A 20,709-nucleotide genomic window follows, 5' to 3' on the forward strand; every position below is an offset into this window, starting at 1 on the left:
CCCCCCCCCACCCACCCCCCAGCCAGTCCCCGAGCGGCGAATCCCTGCCCCCCACTTCCCAGTTCCTAAACGAGACGGGACGTCACATGGTGTGGAATACGCTGTTGGCGAGTTTGGGTCAGGTGCCCTGGCTGGGCATGAGAAGCTGAAAAATCCTTGACTATAGTCTAAACACTACTGAGCAACAACTGAAAACATCAGTGTTATCAACATTCTTCACATACTGAACTCAAAACATAGCACTGTACCAGCTACTAGGAAGACAGTTAACTCTATCCCAGCTGAAACCAGGACACCATTAAAAATATTGCACATTTTGCAATTGCAAAACCCAGAGATGGCCAAGCCCGACCACCACTAACGTGTATTATCTCAGGGTGTGCAGAAAACCTTCCTACCACAGCTCTCATCTTCTGTCCTGTCACAGCCCAGAACTTCTCCAACAGTCACACACAGTCTCCCTCCTTGCACTGACACCCCCCATATTCCTAATCCACCCTGTGAAAACCAGCAGTGTTATAAAACATTCACAACAGGAGCAGGGCCATCCACCACCCTTTGAGCATATTTCCAGGTTGTTCTTCCCTGGTCATTCTTGGGTCAGCTCCACAGCACTCCTGGTCAGGGCTACCAACAATATCCCAGGTAACACCATGATGCAACAACATCACAGGCAAAACACCATGATGCAAAAGGAGGACCGTGCAGAAAATATCATGTCATACAATGCCTGTTCCTTGGAGCTGGTGTTCAGATGGAGCGGATGAAGACTGATGGAGACAAATAAGAGGTGACAACATTCTGGAGACTGAAGCCAGGAAGCCCTACTGATTTGGCCTCATGTATTAGGTTTGCACAGCAAGGCTTTGGTAGCAGGGGGGGATACAGGGGTAGCTTCTGTGAGAAGCTGCCAGAAGATTCCCCTATGTCTGACAGATCCAATGCCAGCTCGCTCCAAGATGGACCCGCCACTGGCCAAGGCCGAGCCCAATAGCGACAGTGGTAGCACCTCTGGGATAACAGATTTAAGAAGGGAAAAAAAGTTGCTGGGGCACAGAAACTGCAGCCGGAGAGAGGAGTGAGAACATGTAAGAGAAACAACCCTGCAGACACCCAGGTCAGTGAAGAAGGAGGGGGAGGAGGTGCTTCAGGTGCCAGAGCAGAGATTCCCCTGCAGCCTGTGGGGAAGACCATGGTGAGGCAGGCTGTCCCCCTGCAGCCCAGGGAGGTCCACGGTGGAGCAGATATCCACCTGCAGCCCGGGGAGGATCCCGCGCCAGAGCAGGTGGATGCCCAAAGGAGGCTGTGACCCCATGGAAAGCCCACGCTGGAGCAGGCTCCTAGCAGGACCTGTGGCCCCCTGGAGAGAGGAGCCCACACTGGAACAGGTTTTCTGGCAGGACTTGTGAACCCGCAGGGGACCCACGCTGGAGCAGTCTGTTCCTGAAGGACTGCAGCCCATGGAAGTGACCCACGTTGAAGAAGTTCGTGAAGGACTGCCTCCTGTGGGAGGGACCCCACACTGGAGCAGGGGAAGAGTGTGAGGAGGAAGGAGCAGCAGAGACAATGTGTGGTGAACTGACCACAACACTCACCACTTGTGGAGAGGAGGTAGAGAAATTGGGAGTGAAGCTGAGCCTGAGAAGAAGGGAGGGGTGGGGGGAAGGTGTTTTAAGATTTGGGTTTATTTCTCATTACACTACTCTGGTTTAATTGGCAATAAATGAAATTAATTTCCCCGAGTCAAGTCTGTTTTTCCCGTGACAGTAATTGATGAATGTTCTCCCTGTACTTATCTCGACCCACGAGTTCTTTTCCATCTTATTTTCTCCCCACCACATTCTCCTGAGGAGGAGTGATAGAACGGCTTGGTGGGCACCTGGTGTTCAGCCAAGGTCAACCCACTACACCTCAGTGTAAAGGAAACCAGAACACTCAATGTGAGGGGAAGGTTGAATACCAGAAACCCACCAGTCTGCAAGACAGAGCTCAGGAAGGCACTAAATGGCACAGGGCACACATACATGCAGCAGGGGCACTTGACACGTGGACACAGGCATGAACAACAAGGCCACTAGGGCCACAGGGATTTGCTAAAAAAAGATAAAGAGAAGCAGCTCCACATGGAGGGGCAGGAAGAGACAGTTTTATGTCCAAAACAAGAGCATGGGATTGGAGATTCACACCTCTTCAAAGGTATGAGCTCTCACAGCTAACAGAGGAGTTCAGGGTGCTGCAGTGACCTGTCCTGCTTGGTTCTTGCCAGGACATTGGAGTGGAGCAGCCACAGACATGTGCTTTATAAATTACCATCCAGACACACCACAGAAAACTCATTACCACATTCAGGGGAGGTGAGAAAAACACCACTGACTTTTCCAGTGTCTGCCAAAACTGGTAAAAGCAGAAGATACCTTCTGGGTAACATGTAGCTGGTAAGCAGAAGAAAGCAAGAACTACAAGAGAATAACAGTACAAAGAGAGACTGAGGTGGCATGGAAAAATCACAGCAGACTGTCATCCCCAAGAGAAGAGAGAATGCTATTAACCTCCCTCCCATAGGCAACACCAGGATAATAACCAGATCAAGGTGTGAGCCGACAGATCCAGCACATGCCTTAGCCCACAGAATATCATTACAGGCCACAAAAAGGGCAGTAATTGGTCCCAAACAGTGCTAAGAAATGTGAAAAACCTGTGAGCAGCTTCCTGAGTCCAGAACAATCTGAAAAGCAATTAGTAATGTGAGGTAGAAAGGGAAAGAGCAAAGTAAACGAGAGATTCAAGGGTAATGTACTGTGACTCCAACAGGGAAGGAAGAAGTGCTTGCCTACCACCAGGACAGCATGAGAAGAATTATTAAAGAATAGAAAACCTGGAGGGTAGGCTCCTAGAAGACTCATTTTATCTGATTGTCCCTGCCTTGTTTCAAGAACACAAAATACATCACAAAGGTCGGCGATTAATTGATAGAGCAAGCAAGACTTGAATCTGGAATCCAGTGATGCAATATTAACCAAAGCCATCCTAAAAATTACTCAGCAATGGGCTCTGAACAGAGCGCTGACCTCTTCACAGTGAACATCGCTCTGAAAAACAAATGACTCATCCCACACATCTTCCCAAGTCTGTTATGTCCTAATAACTGGAAGCCGGCTTCTGCTTTTCTGAATACTGACGCCAGCCACTGTCTTCAGGGAAACATGGTTAGGCATGTAAGCTAAAGCAAAACACTTCTTTAGAAGAAAAGTAAGTCAATGGTATTAAGATGTTCAAATCTCAAAAGAAAAAAAAAAGAGCAAGTTGGGGGAGAAGAGTAAAAGGAGGGGGAGAAGTTATTTTGAAAGTGGAATGGCTAAGTCAAAAAGTACCCTGCAACCACTTGCACAACAGCCCCCTCATGCTGAGGCCACACTGAACAGTCTATAGAAATACAAAAAACTCATAATTAACTTGTCACAGCATCCAAGCAGCAGGAATCTGGATAATGCTGATGATGGGAGCACTAGTCTTCAGACCTAAGGCATAGCCAGGTAACAAAATCCTCCTCCTTTGCTTTGAAAATAAAAAAAGCCACAGTAAATTGTTTCCATGCACCATGAACACAACCTGGAGATGACACATCTGAGTGACACAGAAGACTTGTCACTGCCTCAGCACCAAGACCAACCATTTCCATGGGTGAATGTAAAGTTCAGACTTTAAAATCCATATTCAAGATTGAACGTTCTGGTATGATTTCCAATACTGCTAAATACCCACTCTGGTTTCAAATCAACAGCAGTTTTGACTATTGCACACATCTGATAATTTAGGTGTTTAATTTTAGGCACCCAGTGCTAATTTTAGATTCAGATTTGACATATTTGTCCTCACTGCTCTGCATCTTAATCAACTTCACAAACAGGCGCTTCTCGCCCCAGACTTACTCTAACCAGATACAAACTTTGCGTTCTTTTACACTTCTTGCAATAACAAAACCTACGAGACCCACAGGTGCTGTAGCTTCCCATCTCCTCCCTAGTCCTCCAACACTGCTGAGCACCTATTTTGTGGCTTATCAGAAAGGCCTTGCCAACATAACACCCATATGAAGATATTCCAGAAGAATACAGAAGGGGCCCCATGTTTGACCAACACTACAGGGACTTGTTTCCTCTCAAAAGTTTAGTTTCGTATTAGTTGCTCCCAACAAAAAATAGACCTAATCCATCTTGTCCACCACTGGGACATCATCAAAAAGGAGCAGCACCCCACAGGTCAGCAAAATTATTTGCCTCCATAGGTAAGGTAGATGAAAGATCTGCTTTGCAGTGAGGGCTCTGGTTGGTGTCACTGGTTGTGATGAGTGCTCTCTGCTACTGGCTGTTCAACCTCAGCTACATCCTTACAAAGGAGATGCTAAAACCTGCAAAGGGGACATGAAACATGTCCACTCCCCTCCTGTGTCCTCAAGACCTGTCCTGCACCATGAAGAAAGCAACTGTTTGAAGTGAGATGTAGACTATCAGAGTTGAGAGGCACTAATAAAGCCCATACATCACCCTCCAGTAAGGCACGTATCCTATTGAGTGTGACAGACATGATTTATGCCACCAGCATTACCCAGAGCATATATATGGAAGGGGTTGAACCTGCTAGTCCTTCATTCACATCAAGGCTCTGCATTTCTTTGGAACAGCTTCAGGAGTGGCCCATTTGCCACAGCAGAAGCTTGTTAAGTGAGCATTTGTAAGAGTTAATAGAATATGAAATGGATTGAAAAATGGGAGTTTAGCAACAGATGTAGACAGCAAAGCTCTGAAAGGCAGTTTGTGTCACTGCAGAGATGTTTGTGAAATACTCAGAACAACACCTAGTCATTACCACAGAGGGGTGACAGTGTTGCTCTTTAACAGGGAGATTTTGGGATGGCTAATCCACATTTTGGACATGCATTAGTTTTCCTTAAAAATGGATAGCTTAATGCAAGGAAAAATGAACATCAGCCTTATTTGAAAAGGATACTCTATTTAGTTTGAAAGAGAGGATTCTTGCTGAAGTTATTGTAGATTTCCTGGATGCAACTCCAAAAATCATTGATCTTCCTGTATTTTATAAGCTATTTTTGTCACCACAGCTGAAATTTAACCATTAAAAGAAGATGTACACAGCCAGCTGGATCCCTATCTCATTTTACTTACCGTGATCTTTCACGGTTACCACCCAAACAGCAGAGACTGGACACACATCTCTTCCCTTCTCCTTTCTGGCACAGAACATCACTTCTGCTCTTTCAGGAACCCAGTTCAAGCCAGACTAGAGCCAGGATCTAGCACAAATTTTACACCCTGTACAGTTTCAGCCTGTAAAGTTTTCCTTTGAGCCAGGATGCAAAGATGTCTCTAACAGAGAAAAAAGGAAAACCATGAGCTTTTAACCCCAAAAGGTTTGCTTACCTGTGCAGATGTGCTGTTGAGCTTCTCCAGGCCATTCTCCAGCCGCTCCATTTTTGCTTTTAAATCCTTGCCCTTTTTCAATAGCAAATTCTGATAGAGTTTTATTTGCTCAAGGAACGACTTCGGAGTGGTGTAGTTATACCGTCGCTCATTGCTCAGATACAATCGGGATATCTCGTTGACACTTGTGTGGACATAGGCCATGAATTTGCTTATTGAATCTTTCACTGAATCCTAAAGGTAACATGAGAAGACAAAGATAAACTATTTTAACCAGAACAACTATATATTACACAGACCTGTGCTGTATATAAAGGAATTTATTAACTTTTTATTCTGCTGCAGCAAAATCCAGGATGTAACATCTAAGTTGATCCCTTTTCATTTGTTATCTCTAAAATAACTTTGCCTGCTTGTGTACTTTATACCACTTTTTATATCTTTTTATCTCATACTTTATCTTATTCCAAGCAATTTTTCTAGCATTCAGCTCTAAAAAATAACAGCCTTTTAAGTATAAATTTGAGCTTTTCTTCTGTACAAATGGGGAAAGTGCACACTCATAAAAAGAAACTTTGTAGACTTTATTCTTCCAAAATCCTGCCCAGAAAAGCTAAATAAACAGAAATAAATCTCTTTTAGTCTAGTAGCAGGTTGTCATCAATGAGAACTTGACATATTTTTGCCCTTGAGAATTACAGACGCTCAGACACGCATACGGAGAGAAAAGCCTATGTTCCCTGCAATAATCATAAGTATTAGGTTATTTTCTGCACCAATTTGTAAGCTGCGTCTCTTACTAGCAAAGCAGTCATTTCACTGGCAATACTATCAGTGTACAAACACACACGAGCGTGGTGCCCATGGCCGTACTTCTGCTAAGATCCATGCCCCTCTCTGAAAAGCCTGGACTGTATTTCAAGCACGGTTCGATTAAGTTTAATGCACTATACCGCTACCAGTAATTCTTCTCCGAACAGTCTCTCAGATGTCCTGGATAAGTGTTGGAGGGCAATAAAGGTGAGCAAACCCTCTCTGCGATACTGTCCTCATTGTGTGAGTCACTGCTTGCACTGAACGGAGGGACGAGGTCACACCTGGCTGCCACCAGCACCGTGCGGCCAGGGGTGGCCATCGCCTGCACCCCGCAGAGGAACTCAAACCCAGGCAAGTTCACACACCCACAGATGCCTGCGGGTGAGGTGCTCACCTCCACGGTCTCTGTTTCTCGCAGAAAACGGAGGCTGACGGACTCGAGGGCCTCCTGTGGCCACTCCTGGAACCAGTCTATGGCCGCACAGCTGACGATGGCGGGGAACCTCCTGCTGCGGACGCGCAGCTTGCTACCGACAGGCGAAAAGCACAATGCAACCTGTAGAGTCCAAGGAAGAAGAAGGTGGGAAGGTATGGCCGTGAGCAGGCACCAGCTCTATCCACACAGCCCAGCCCGGACTCTACCAGCCACTTCCAATGGAAGATCTTACACCACCAGCTAAGGGTACAGCAACCTTTATCCTTGAGTCCTTGCATTTCAGACCAGCAAGCCTGATCTGGAAAAGGCATAATCTAGCAGTAAACATATTTTTTTCTCTCCAATAAAAACAAGCAATGGTGTTAAGCATTGCTATGGTCAGAAGCAGAAGCCTGGCACACTTTCAAGGCTGCAGCCGGGGTTTAATATAACCACTCTTCCCTGCTCTAGCAGTGACACAAAGCTTCGCCTGGCAGGGAACTGGCATCCAGATTCAAGTGGTGCAACCAGGAATTAAAGTGAATGGACCTAAATTCTCCTGGCAGGACCACAGGACTGCCTGGATTTTCTCCCTGAAAGCCACCATTCAAAAGGTTTGAGGTGGCTCAAGCTCAAAATCTGCTTTTACCAGAATGAGAATTTTTTAAAAATAGAGAAATCAGAAAACAAAGCTGAATGGAAATAAAAGCATTTGTGAATGCGTTTTCCCTGCTCACTACATTTTTGTGGAGCAGGTCCTTCGCCTTTCAGGCTTTTTTCTTAGTCCAACAGCTGCTAAAAGGTTCTGAGTTGCAGCAAATCGTACAGTGTTCGTGGGTCTCTGGGAAATCTCTCTTCACATTACTCTGGGGCCTGGTCAAGGGGCTGTTACTCCCCTGCTCAGCACCCTCCCAGACCTGCAGCATTTCTCCTTCCTTCCCTCATCCACCTGCCTTTCCCTGCAGGCTGGGAGCCTCCTTCCCCGCACAGCCAGCCTGCTCAGCTCCTCTCAGGAAGGTACAAGCTCTCCCTTTTCCAGAAGGAAACACTTCACGCAGGGTGTAAAGTCAGGCCAAGGTGAAGTACCTTTCCTCTTCGCTGCCCCACCACCAGCTTTAACAGCAAAATAAGACCTAAGGACCAAAACCTGCCACCACCATTCATTGCAGCCCTTCTCCTGCAAGTCCACTGCAGATGGATTTACCAGCTCTGCTCATCAGGCGCAAAGGAGGACACGGGCTAGTTCCCACCATGCAATGAAGTAGCAATATCTGAGCAAGGGCTGGTTTGGGAAGCAGCATATCTCACTCAATACATCATCCCTCTCCCACTTGTTAGCCCTGGCTGGTACCCGCACAGCTTTGCAAGCACCATGGGGCAGGGTGCTGTGGGCTCAGACGTCCGTCTCTATAAGGTGTCACCACCTCCACAATGAGCTAAGATCTGTTTTTTAGAAGCTGCAAAAGCCAGCCTGTAACAAAACCACTTTCGCTTCCATTTCCGAAGAGGCAACTGAACTCAGAGCTTCTGCTCCTCTGACATGGCCACTGCATGCTCACACACAGGGGACAGACACATAGAAAACTTTCCTACACCTTCAAGCATGAGACTCGGGCACCTCTATGTTGCTCTCACAGGGTCAGACAAGCTTTGGGAAGCTATCCATGTACAAAAGCCCTCTTCTGCACCTACACTACTCTCTCTCAAGACCCTGAGGCAGAAGGTATGTTGGTGCTCATGCTCCACTGGGCCAAGCCCCACTCCTGTGCTGCTCCCAGAGGTCCCGCATGCCCTGGACCAGCAACAGATTTATCAGCTTTCTGCGCAGCACATGATGCTGTCACAAAACGCTGAGGAGAATAAACAGTGCTTCCTGGCTGACCCCATCCATCTGCTCTAACACGCCATTAAGAAGAAGGGCAGACAAGGAAAAGGGATCAGCCTCAAGTAAATCACATTCATGCTGCCCTTCCAGTGTACCTCAATAGCTAACAGGAATATATCTAGGGAGGGACACCAGGCAGAAGACGCCCAAGGTGCTAGAAGAGCTACAAAACAGCATCAGCACTCATCAGAAGCTCCCCTCTACACTGGGAGAGGGAGAGAGAGGAGAACTGGATTCCCTCTCCTTGGGCATGATCTCCTGTGGCACAGTCCCCAGGTTTTATCTCAAAAATCAATTCTCTGGCTGTTCCCCATCCTAAACATGTACCTACCTACATCAAAAAGGGAACAGGCCACCCTACCTCAGTGAACATGTTCCACTGACACAAAGCAGTGAGTAAGAAGGAGGATATGTTTTCATTAAGCAAAGGTCAAGTCTTCACTCATTCCCACCCTACCTCCCTGCTGTGGGACTGCAGCACTGTACAGTCCTGCAGATGGGTAAATACCTTCTGGAAGGGTCCAGCTCCCTTGCACTGTACTTTTTCCACGTGTTGGGCATACCTGGGAAGTCCTGAAACTGTATTGGGATCTTAGGACATATTTATAAGGCCTTTCTATGCTGGAATATGGACTGCAGTGGAAGAAAGCCTGTAAGCATTTTGTGTCCCACTCAGTTCCCGGCACTCTGTTTATAAAATAATGTTTTTTTAATTCTTCTGGCTATAGATTATCAACAACATGAAGACTGATCCCCTGTGCAACTTTTCCAAGCACCAAGACTTAGTCCTGATGCACCCCAGTTAAACCCCTGTGCATAGCTTTGAAAATGGAAAGGCTGGTCCTGCTCAGCTCCTGAAAGAAAATTTTCAGCTCCCATAGTGCTTTCTAAAGCCCAAGAAGTGGTGAAAACAGACAGCATTTCCTACACTTTAGTACTACTTGCTGAGAGAATCACAGTTCACATCATGCACAGGCAGAAAAGCCTTTCAGGCTGCAGTCTGACCTCCTACAAGGTAGCCCAAAGCATCTCTACCCTGTGCCCCTGCACCAGGGTCAGTGGTGAGGACCCGAACTCCCCCAGCCTGTCTCACCTTCAGCTGTCGTCGAACGCGCTCTATAAAAAACTTCCAGCAAGTCTCCCTGGAGTCCACCAGCCCCCGGCCTTTGACTTCATTCCTCACACTGTTGATGATGTTTTCAACTTCATCATCAGGGAAGAGATCAGGGATTTCACCTAAAAAAAGAGGGCACGTTTTGGTTTACTGTTCTGGATTTTGTTGCAGCCTTAGAGGGAGGCTGCCTCCCTCTTCAGGGGCTCAGGGAAGCCCCTTCCTCCAGATAAATCATTGCGCCAGGTGCCCACGGGCCCCAGCAGCAGATAAGTGGCACAGAAGGTCATTCTGTTAAAAAAAAACCACACTTGTGAGAGCAAACTTTCTTACAAAAGCACAAGGTAAACAAATACAGAATAGAGTCAAAGTACAGAAAGTCCATTTTTTTCAGATCTACAGTGCTAATTAGATTACCAAAAAAAAAAAAATCAAATACCTAATATACTATACATGCTAATGAAATCATTTTAGTTTTGCAAATGAATTAGTTATGTGTACAATTTCTGCAGGTGTTCAATGTCATTTCCAGCAGTGGTCAAATAACTCCCAGATCACCATAACATTTTAAAAGTTAGATATCTTTTAAAAATGTTTAAAAGTTAATAGTTATGCAACTGATTGCCAAAAATGTACCCAACCAAGTATTTTTTTAGTGGTTCCTTAATTTATCACCTATTCACTTCCTTTCTGGCTTCTGATTTGATTGAAATCATCATTATTGAGTGAGATATTGTCAATATGAGCTCTAATCACTTAGGAAAATACACTAATCAGAAATCTGTTCATTTATAAGAAAAACTAAAATACATATTTCGTTCTAGCTTCTTAGTGATGATAAGAAGTGAAACAAGCAGGAAAAACAAGTATGCAGATAGCAGAGAGCAGCCAGACCCATCAGTCCGCACCCACTGGGCAGCACAAACTCACATCATGGGAAGTCACAGTCTTTGCATGGTCCCTTCCTCAGCCCGGCTGCAATTCTGCGCTGCCTCCCTGGACCCTGAGTGAGGACCTCTCATCTGTTCCCACTTCCCCACATAGCAACCACAGGAAAACATAACGCCTTTCAAAGCCACCGTAAGATGACCTGGACAACCCAAAGCCAGGCTGCTTGGCCTGCCCCTTGCTGCAGGACACTGCAGAGCTTCACCTCGAGTCATGAGATTTTTGTGTTGTCTATGCCACGCGTAAGAGGTGGTGGGAGATACCCACAGCCCTCCACAACAACCCCTGTCCTTACTCCTATCAAAGGCAGGGCTTGTTTGCTGCTGAAACCGTCTGGCCAATTTATAGCCCCATATGTCAACTCACAAACTGTCGCTCCACTGTGCTGTCAACTCTCCACCCCTCACCATCCATGGAGGTCACCTGAACCAGCTGGTATCCTCCCACTCCTGACTCATAAATAAGGCAACAAGTGGCACGCAGTTAGTAGCAGTGATTTACCAGGGAGCCTGGGGAATATGCCCACCCTGGGTTACTTAGTGCAGTCACACTGACACAGCTGCACACTCCTATGTGCACTGTAGCTGCAGCGCAACCGACACAAGGAGTGCTCATCCACACATACTTGTGCCATGTTCTGCAGGGAAGAGAGCATTGGCATGTAGACTGACTATTCTGCAATTGTGTCAGCAATTAACTCAAAAACGTAAATGCATCTGGAAACATAGAGAGGAAAACGACTGGGATGGGATAAGCAGCTAGCTGATACACACAGACATGGTCATCTGGTGGCTTTGCATCATCCACCAACTTGCAGATACTCCACTCAAATATTCTAGCCAGGAGCAACCTTATTTTATTAGGCAACTAGAGTGTGGATGCATGGGATCCACAGGTCCAACTCCTCATCTGTCAATACATTCCTTCGGCTGTATTCTCAGCTGTAATATCACAACAGACACATCACTTAACAACCATATGCAGTATACCATGAAGTATGGAAAAACTGGGTACAGGACATCAGAGAAAGAAAAAATCTACCAGATGATGGAGTGCATCCTCACCAAGGAGACCTTAGCACTGCTTTTACTCTAGAGCTTAACCCACGTATCTTCTAGCTTACTTCATATATTGCCCTTCCGTGTATTCTGGAACTACAGATGGTACCATGAGCAAAACTACATTGAAAAGGTGGAGAAGAGAAATCAAAGCAACAAGAGATGTACCTGACGCTAAGAAGTCATTCACCAGCACCAAGAACTGCTCATCTGCCACTTGCGCATCAGTCATCAAGAACACGGTGCCTATGTTCTTCACACCGGCTTTCAGGTACTGGTTTGCCAGGTCTGCCTGGAGGTTGAAAAGCAAGTGGACTTAGGGGTTGCACCTACATTCTGCATAGCATGGGCTAGGTGCCACACCTGCCAGCAGGATATTTCAGAATCTTCCCATTAACTGAGAACAAAGCAATTGCAATTAATTAGCACGAAACTGCACTTTGGCCACTCTCCGTCTTCATAGCTGAGCCTTCCAGGTTATATGGGAGAGTCTATAACTATCATGATTGTAAGACATTACCAAGTAAGACTTGACATTATGCCCAGGTCTGTATAATACAAAAATGATAAGAAAGCCCTGGCCAGCACCGCTAGACAAAGGGAAATGCCTGTGGCTGAAACATTTAGAGGTCAATGGATGTGGCTGAAGACATCCATGCAATCCGTGGTTGTGGAGACTGCAAGGGGAGTTCAAAAAGTCTTACTCTGCCCCGGGCTGTGGGTACAGTAAGTCACATACACAGGGAGGCTGAAGGACCATAGGGACTGGGAGAGACAGCAGTGACTGGAAATGTTGGTCTTTGGTATCCCCATGCTGTAGATTTCTCTGGTTTCACAAGTATATGTGAATAATTACTTTTTTTTTTTTTTAACTGAGGAGCTGCAACACATTTTTTTTTGTTTGTGAGGAAGGAAGGAGGATGCCTTGTGCAAACATGGACTTTTTCAGTTGTGTATTTCTTCCTTCTCTTCCACAGTCCAAGCAGGGACTCACTCTTCAGTCTCCCACTCAGCGCAGTGATGCTGACAGAGAGCCTGATCACATGGAAAAGCTGTTTTGTTACAAAGGAGACAGTGTCCTCCTAATGAAGGACACCATCTTTTTGAAATCCAATTTGCTCATGAGATGGGAAAAACACTATCGTCCAGCTCAAACTCCATCCTTCCCCTCCTGCCTCTCCAGGCAGGATACAAGACATTGAGGGGACCCTGAAGGAAAGCACTGACCAACGTTTCAGAAACTTAGAAATTCAGCAAACACACATGCTTCTTCCAAAAGAATCATTTGTTACTTTCATCACTGGAAATTTGGATTAGATCAATTGTAACAGCAGGAGGGGCCAATGGGAGACAGGGTAATCTGTCACCATCTTGCTCTTCCATACCTGAGAAAAAAAATTACTCCGTATTTCATAAATTATTTGAAAATGAATACAGAGTGAAGGGAACATCAAATTATCTTCCCCTTCCATAGACAGAGAAGCAAAGAGATGCTTTGAAAACAAGTTTATTAATGCCGTTATCAAACTATATTCCTAGATGGGAGTGCAGGCTTCTTCAATAAATAGGCAGGTAGGAGCTAGAAAATCCTACAAGTGGGCCTGAAAAACACAGAGAAGAGCTGAAAATACCCAACGGATGGTGGGACAGGCTTGCATGACAAGATGAAAACAACTTGTACACCACCACAGGTCACCAGGTGGTGCCACTGATGGGGAAGGAACCCAGGGTTCATCGGCCATCATGTCTCCCAGGCAGAAGAGAGTGAAGTTAACGTGATTGTGATTTTTACAACATTTTTAATGAGAATCATTTTGCTAGCAGCTAAAATGCTTTTAAACCATTGCAGTGATATTTTAAAATGTTAATTTATAACTCCTAAGCTCACTAGCCTGTGCAGAAATATAAGCACAGGAACATGTTGTCTATAGTGAACCATCCACCATCAACTCAGTCCCTCCCTTATACAAAATGGCAGAGGAAGAACTGGATACGATTTGAGAACTCTCCTCCTACTCTCTCCTGCTCCTTTTCCACCTCCAAATCACTCCACAACAGGCACCTCACAGATGAGCTAATTACCATATCTTGGTTTAATTAGAAATAATAATAAAATAGAAATTTTCTGGTCCTTTATGGTTTCTTGAACAAGCATGAAGTGGATGTTCACACTGCTGTGTTCATTAGCTCAGCCCAACATTGACACTAAGCCTTGGGTTGGAACGCTCTCAGGCCTGGCCAGCTCAGAGGACTGGCAGAAGACATCAGGTCTGCCTGCACTCCTGTGCAGACATGCTTCAGCAAGGTCTTTCGAGAAGCATTGCTCCTCCCTGCAGTCCCATATCGTGTCTGGAGCTTTTTAGTATCTTCACAACAGTGTCACTCCATTTGCAACAAGACAAAGTTTTCAGGGCCACTTCTGCTTTTTAGTTCCTTCCCCTCCACCTCAGCTTTAAAAGTCACCTACCTTCAGGTCAGGGATCCCATACCCTTTCCTCAAAGTGATCTGGAAAACCTCCAGAGAGCTAATGAAGGCTGCCAGTCTGGTCAGGCTCTGCTTGCCGCTTCCGCCCACGCCAACCAGGAGAGCGTTTCCTCTGGGGGACTCCAGGATACGGTTGATGCGGCAACTAAATTGAAGCATACAAAATCTCTCATTAATAAGAGTATTTTTCTTTTTCTCTGCCTGGTGCTTTTCAATACATATTTTATTCGCTAAGTAATTGTATTCTGAATGGGATGAAAAATGTCAATCTAAGAGACATGTCAGCAATCAATCCCCATCTCTGCTGAGACCTATACAAAGGACGTAGCTGATGGAAAAAATAGTTTGGTGGCAATTCAGACTGTGTCCAGTTTCTTTTCCACCTGCCAAGTCTTGCTGGACCCAACTATTTTAAGGTGAAGGCCTAGACATCTTTGCAGAGAGGACAAGGGAAAAAGCACATTACATCAACATGCAAAAACTGAGAACAAAATTCAAGGCCCTGATACACCTCGCCAGTAAAGGTTTCTCTTCACAAAGCATTTGGAGTTCATGTTCACGTGAAGAGTCCTGCTATGCATTAAAGCATATTCATGTATGTCTAGAACAGCATAAAACCCCTCTGCAAAACACAGTCCCTGTTTCTTATTTATCCAAACCACCACTACTTAAGAGTGAGATTTTCTCACTCTTAAAATGAACTTGCTATTGTTTTCCAGGTCTGTTCACTTGTCCTGTCTGAGAGTTGCATGGTTATCTCTGTCTGCCTCCAATTTATTCTCTTTAAGCAGTTGCTGACATCCCCATGTGTTAAAATCCCAAATGAGGGAGATTTAGAGGATCCTACCTGTGAAAACCTCACTGCTCTGTCTTAAATGCAAGCACCATTCCCCTCTTCACAGCATTGCCTTTATTCAGCTCCCCTAACTGAGTATTTTCCTAGACTAATCTAATTAATTTTTCAAATAAGACTGCGAGAAATACTGTACTGCTTTATTACAACTCAAGTACTTTATGATCTATGCACAGACTACCACTGATTGTGAAATTATACCCAGAAAAGCAATCCAGTTTGTGTGGAGAGCTTTAGTGTTCCCGCTTTCAATTCTCTAGGCTAGCTCTCCCCAAAGATGACAGTGTGGTCTCTGCCCTTGATGTGCTCTCCAGAGCTGCATGCTTTGTGAATGTGCACAATGAGCCCTGGATTAGGAGATGACTGACAGGTATCTCCCACTTCCTTACATAAATTAAGTCCTTTATTTTTCTTTTTTTTTTCCTTTTTTTTTCTTTTATTCTTTTTTTTCTTTTTTTTCTTTTTTTTCTAACTGAAAATTTTCAGCAAATTCAAGCTGACATTCATAACCTGTTTGAGATGGAATAAGTTGTGTATTTCAGCAAAATGCAATTTCTAAATGCAATGAATGAAATTCACCCAGCTCCAGTGAAAATCATGCTGAATACTCAAACTTTGCCTTCCTCATTATTCACAATATTAACTGGAGGGATAGTGCCACGCTTTGTTGCAAGTCCCAATTTATGTAAAGTGCAAATGGAACACAAGATTAATATTACTGTCACCTTTCTGCAAGCAATGCAAGCAGAAACATCTATGGACATCAGGTTGCACATGACTCATTAATACAAAGAAATAAATGCCCATACTATAAGGGAAAATGTGCCCCAGCATAGCTGGCACACTACACTGCAAAAGTAACAGGTTGTTGAGCCCTCAGAACAGAAATGGTTAAACAGCTAGTTAAAAGAAGTAGCACGTTATATGTATTTTTTAATTTACGTGAGAGTAACTGCTTAGGCTGCCAGGTCCAGCAAGAACTGAAATCACCTGCACTGGTGTGCAGCAGGACAGCGGCTTCCTTCTAGATTAGAGTCACAAAGCTGCACCTCTTGATACAATGTTTTCACACAAAATGAGTTAAAACTATGATTTACAGGGCAGCTCCATCTTCTGAAGTGATCTAAGGCCAGATCTGCATTTCAGCATGCAGAAATCAGTCTGTCTCTGCTGGGGTTCCCAACAAGCGTTTAAATCATATTTGAAAGCTGGAGGTACGCCTCACTATCTATACCACAGACATGTAAATAGCTTTGTAATTATTGACTGGAGGCTTGCTATTTTCATATAGTCCCACATGTCCAGTTTCCAAAGGGAATCCATCTGGACCTCCAGGCATCTAAATGCAAGCAGGATTTTGAAAGGATCAAAGCAGTTTAAATGCCTCAATCCATTTAAACTAGTAGCCTGAATGCACATAATCTCACTTTATATATATTTGAAAATCCCACTAAGAACCTGTGTAAACATGGCGCTAAACCAGTTGTGAAAGCATTTAGGGAAATCCCAGTATAGCTAGTTCTGCAGCTGACTGTCAAGTGAAGACAATAAAGCACTTGAACATTGTCATGTACAATAAATGTTCATGCCATATGCAGAGCATCAAGGGCCAATGATATCATAACAGCAACCAGACTTTAAAATAACCACCAGCATGCAGTCCCTCCATCTGACAGCCCCAGGCATCCTCATGGTTTCAAAAGTGCCCTCCAAACCCCAGCTACAGAAGCAGCACAGTGTTTGTACTGGACATGCCACACGGGCAGATGAAGCTTCTGCACACCTCCAGCTCCATCAGCTATAATTATGGATACCTACATCCTCCAGGAAACTTCATGGAAGCAATCTGCATAGATAAATGTTATGATGAGACCATAAAGCCAGAAAATCCCCTTACACATGGCACATGGCATCCTCAAATAGTACCAGGCTCATGGCAGCATTGACTTCATTGTAGTTATCCAAGGCTTCCACAAGAATCTGGTTCAACTCCTCCCAGGTTGGAACTGACCTGTAGCTGGGTTCACCGATGCCTTTAGCAAAATGGCAATAAACATTCATTTGCTTGGTCTGCTCTAAAGTTTCCTCAATGTCCTGTCAAAGAAAAAAAAAAAAGTATATAACAAGTATAGGAAAAAACATGGCAGCTCTATGCCATCTTCCCAAGTAAAGTATGGTGTTCCAGCAAATGCCTTTTTATGCCCCTATAGTTGCACCTGCCCATTGGAAAAGAGAGAAGAGGGACAAGAGGGAAAGAGGGGGAAAGGAAAAATCCCCAGTACTGACTTCTTTTGCTCTGACAACTTTTTGCAAATCACAAAAACTCAACTCATTACCGTAAGAGAACGTGGCCACAAGAAAAGCCCTGCAGCAACAGCCATAGCATTAGGCTGTTGCATGGACAATGATAACACCTGGAGTAAAAAGTTCTGTCTGCACTACTTATCACTTCAGTGATACTTGTGTGATTCATATGGCAGCACTTCTGGGTGATGCCAGGCCTGAAGGAAAGCCATTCTAGAGCTTTCATTTGAAAGGTATTTTGGAAAAAGGGAAAGCACTAGGGATTTGTGCCTGCATTTCACTTTGCTCCCTCAAGACCAGGGATCTGACCCTTCTCCTGCTTTTGCCACATGAGACTCAAAGCACTTAAATAAAGGAATTTAATTATTCACAGAGCCCAAATCTCCTCTCCCCAATGCCCTTATGGAGTGCATCATTTACTCATATCACAACACTGGCAGCCCAGGATGTGGATGACAGAAATTTTGCTCCTGCAAGAGCATTGCCCTCCAGGCAAGTGAGAGATGGCCAGACCTTGGGTCAAAGTTTGCTTTCCCAAGGAACTTTTTTTCCTGTAAGCATGTATGTTATTATCACAGTTACAAACTTCAATACTTACATCATAGAATTTCTTCACCATCTCCAGCTGGATTTTATCAAAGGTACCATAATCCTTTTCTTCAACCATCTTATCTCGGTACACCCGGTTTGACTCATGCAGGTAGAGTTTCACTAGGTCTTGGGGTTGCTTCAGACATTCAGGGGTAGAGAACAGAAGGCCCTGTGGAGAGCAGAGACAGGAAGTAAACCCCATCTTGACCCTAAGGGACTAACCTCACCCTCAGCATCCAGGCTATCATGCTAGAATAGGGCTGAATCACTCTAAATGCAGAGTTATTATAGCAACCTGCAACTGAACTTCTGAATAAGCCCCTACTCAACAGCCCCTGGAGGACATGCCCTTTGTTACTCCCAATCTCCCAAAGCAGTTTATATTCATTATAGTCATTTTAACACCCCAAACAGCATCCCCAATGCAGCCTGGCTCGGCTGGTGGTCCTGATCTCAGCAGCAAAGTGCGTGCAGAGTCAGGCACCAGCCCAGACGTGCGGCTTTTTGCATCCCAACACCACGCCATGGGTGCTTTGTTAAGAAGAAAAAATAGTTTGGAAATTTTAGTGGTGATGATTTTTTTTTTAATCAATTAATTTTAATTAGGTGCATTCTGCCTGCAGGAAATATTAGTTGCTGTCTGCTTATCACAGTATGTTTACCATGAACTCTATTAAAATGCATAAAAGAATTATATTTCAAAGAGGTGTCGCCTATAACTAAGCCTATTAACAGCACACAGGGTTTTCAATGGCATGAATTAAATAGACAGATTTTATTCCTAACATCTAATTATTTATACATAAAATATAAAATGTTTTAAAAGCAATGTAAAGCAGTCCCTCTCAGCTCACAGGCCCATGGCTCAAATAATTTAGGTTTCACATTTGTCACTACAGGTGCCAAATTGTTATTTTATTTATTTCAGAAAAAAAAATAGTGAGAAGATCTGACAACTCGAAGAGAGAAAAGTGAAACCCATCAGGTCCTAAACTAATTTAAAAAAAAAAAAATTTAAAAAAAATGACTCAGTCACTCTAAAGACACCCCGAGCCACAAAAATTGTTGTGTTCTTGATGCAAGCACATGTAAGGCTACCTCAGAGGGAAGAAAATCCACCCTTCACAAATCTGCAATCAGTTTATTAACCTGACACCTGAACATCTCTCCTTTTCTCACTTTGCAAACCTGACTCTCCTCACTCCTCTCAGCAGAGCTACCAGGCTCTTCCATGAACACAACCAGCTGCATCCCCAAAGAGCAATGGGGTTACTCCGTGTGTGAGGTTGAGCTTCCAGGGGATGCCGTAGCATCTACAGCTGGAAAGCACAAAGGATGCGTGGTTGTGGGTCACTGCATCTGCGATGGATGTGGTGCCAACATCAAAAAAAAAAAAAAAAAAAAAGAAAATGGATAATCCCTTGCCCTTTGCCACACCAATGCAAGTTTTATCCATCTGGCTGTTGAGTCCTCAGGTTGTACTTCAGCCAAATCTTTCAGCTTCTCCTCCTCACCAAGAAGGCCAGAAGCTGGTTAAGAAACCTTCCCTGCCACACTGAGGCTTCTCTGGACAATGATATCAAATATCATTACATTGGCGATAAAATAGCAAAACGCCAGAAATGACCTTTGCTGAGAGGAGCAGCTGTGCCCATCGGGGTGCAAGGGGATCGCCACTAGGCTACGGGGAACCACCACCCTCTGGCTGAGACTCATCAGATCAGGATTTATTACCGAGTAATTCTGAGTGACAGGCTCCTCAGCAGCTTCATAATCACCCCAGGAGATGATGCATATTTGGCACAGAAACAAGGAATATGCTAATCATCCCAGCAAGACTTGTTGCCGTCACGCATCAACATGCTAGCGGAGACAGGCTGTCATGGCTCTGACAAGGCAGGACTTGACCTCAGCCAGTTGCTTGGATTTTTCCCATGATCTCCGTGAAAAGGAGGAGAGTAAAGAGCACCCATGACCCTGTCAGCCTCTCAGGATGTGTGTCTCCCCCCAGCAGGACCTCATGTGCTCTGCACCCACTACAGCTGTGCTGAGGGAAGTCCAGGAGATATTTCTGCCACCCATCAGAGCTCTGCAAACAGTGACAAATATACATCAGCACATCTGGGCAATTAGTAGCCCTGGCCCAGGGCAGGACAATTCCCACTGTGTCTCCATTAATGAGTCCAAGCCCACAGCATTACCTCGAATGCTGCATTATCACTATCCTCTGACAAGGAATGGTCTCCAAAAACCATCCAGCACAGCCACACACTCCAGGCAGCTCTCTTCAGTTGTATCCCCCTCCACAACCATCAGTTCTCCGCAAAAGCTCAGAAGCCTTCCACGAAAGACCAGCTTCCATGCAATATCATTTTCTTCATCTATAAGTTCAGGTGCTCTAGATTTAATTTGAAGCCACCCACAAATAAAAGGATTGCTTATTTTTCTATAGTAAGATGCATAGCTCTGGTACTGCCCACAGTATGTTCAAGTCCTACATCACACAGCTAAATTATTTTTGGTAATAGAGTAGCTCTTCAAAGAAGATATTCAAAGTCATATGGTCAGATGGTCCAGTGGAGAGAGACATTTAACTTTTTCTTTCTCTTTGCATCCTACCATGCTCTTAGGGGCATACGTGGAAGAAAGGTATATACTTCATCTCTACATGGAAATATGTTGCACATAGATAGCCAAAATAGAAACAGAAGAGGCCTCTGCACATACAGGACAACCATAGAAAGTCAAAGACTTCGCATACTGCTACCTAGAACACAATGAAAACTAAATATAGAGAGAAGCTGA

At 44.7% G+C, this 20,709-nt stretch overlaps 1 protein-coding gene across 1 annotated transcript in view; it reads right to left on the minus strand.

Annotated features, from left to right (window-relative positions):
* Positions 1-20,709, minus strand: part of DNAH9 (dynein, axonemal, heavy chain 9) — a 206,883-nt gene that overhangs the window by 110,790 nt on the left and 75,384 nt on the right. Inside the window, exons 42-48 of the mRNA XM_010579502.1 lie at positions 17,912-18,073; positions 16,907-17,103; positions 14,139-14,301; positions 11,840-11,963; positions 9,648-9,790; positions 6,649-6,810; positions 5,439-5,672 (exon numbers count right to left, since the gene is read on the minus strand). Of these exons, the coding sequence (XP_010577804.1) occupies positions 5,439-5,672; positions 6,649-6,810; positions 9,648-9,790; positions 11,840-11,963; positions 14,139-14,301; positions 16,907-17,103; positions 17,912-18,073 (1,185 nt within the window). The remainder of the gene's footprint in view (positions 1-5,438; positions 5,673-6,648; positions 6,811-9,647; positions 9,791-11,839; positions 11,964-14,138; positions 14,302-16,906; positions 17,104-17,911; positions 18,074-20,709) is intronic.

This window comes from Haliaeetus leucocephalus, unplaced genomic scaffold, assembly GCF_000737465.1.
Source record: "Haliaeetus leucocephalus isolate CR32 unplaced genomic scaffold, Haliaeetus_leucocephalus-4.0 Scaffold657, whole genome shotgun sequence".
NCBI classification, from domain to species: domain Eukaryota; kingdom Metazoa; phylum Chordata; class Aves; order Accipitriformes; family Accipitridae; genus Haliaeetus; species Haliaeetus leucocephalus.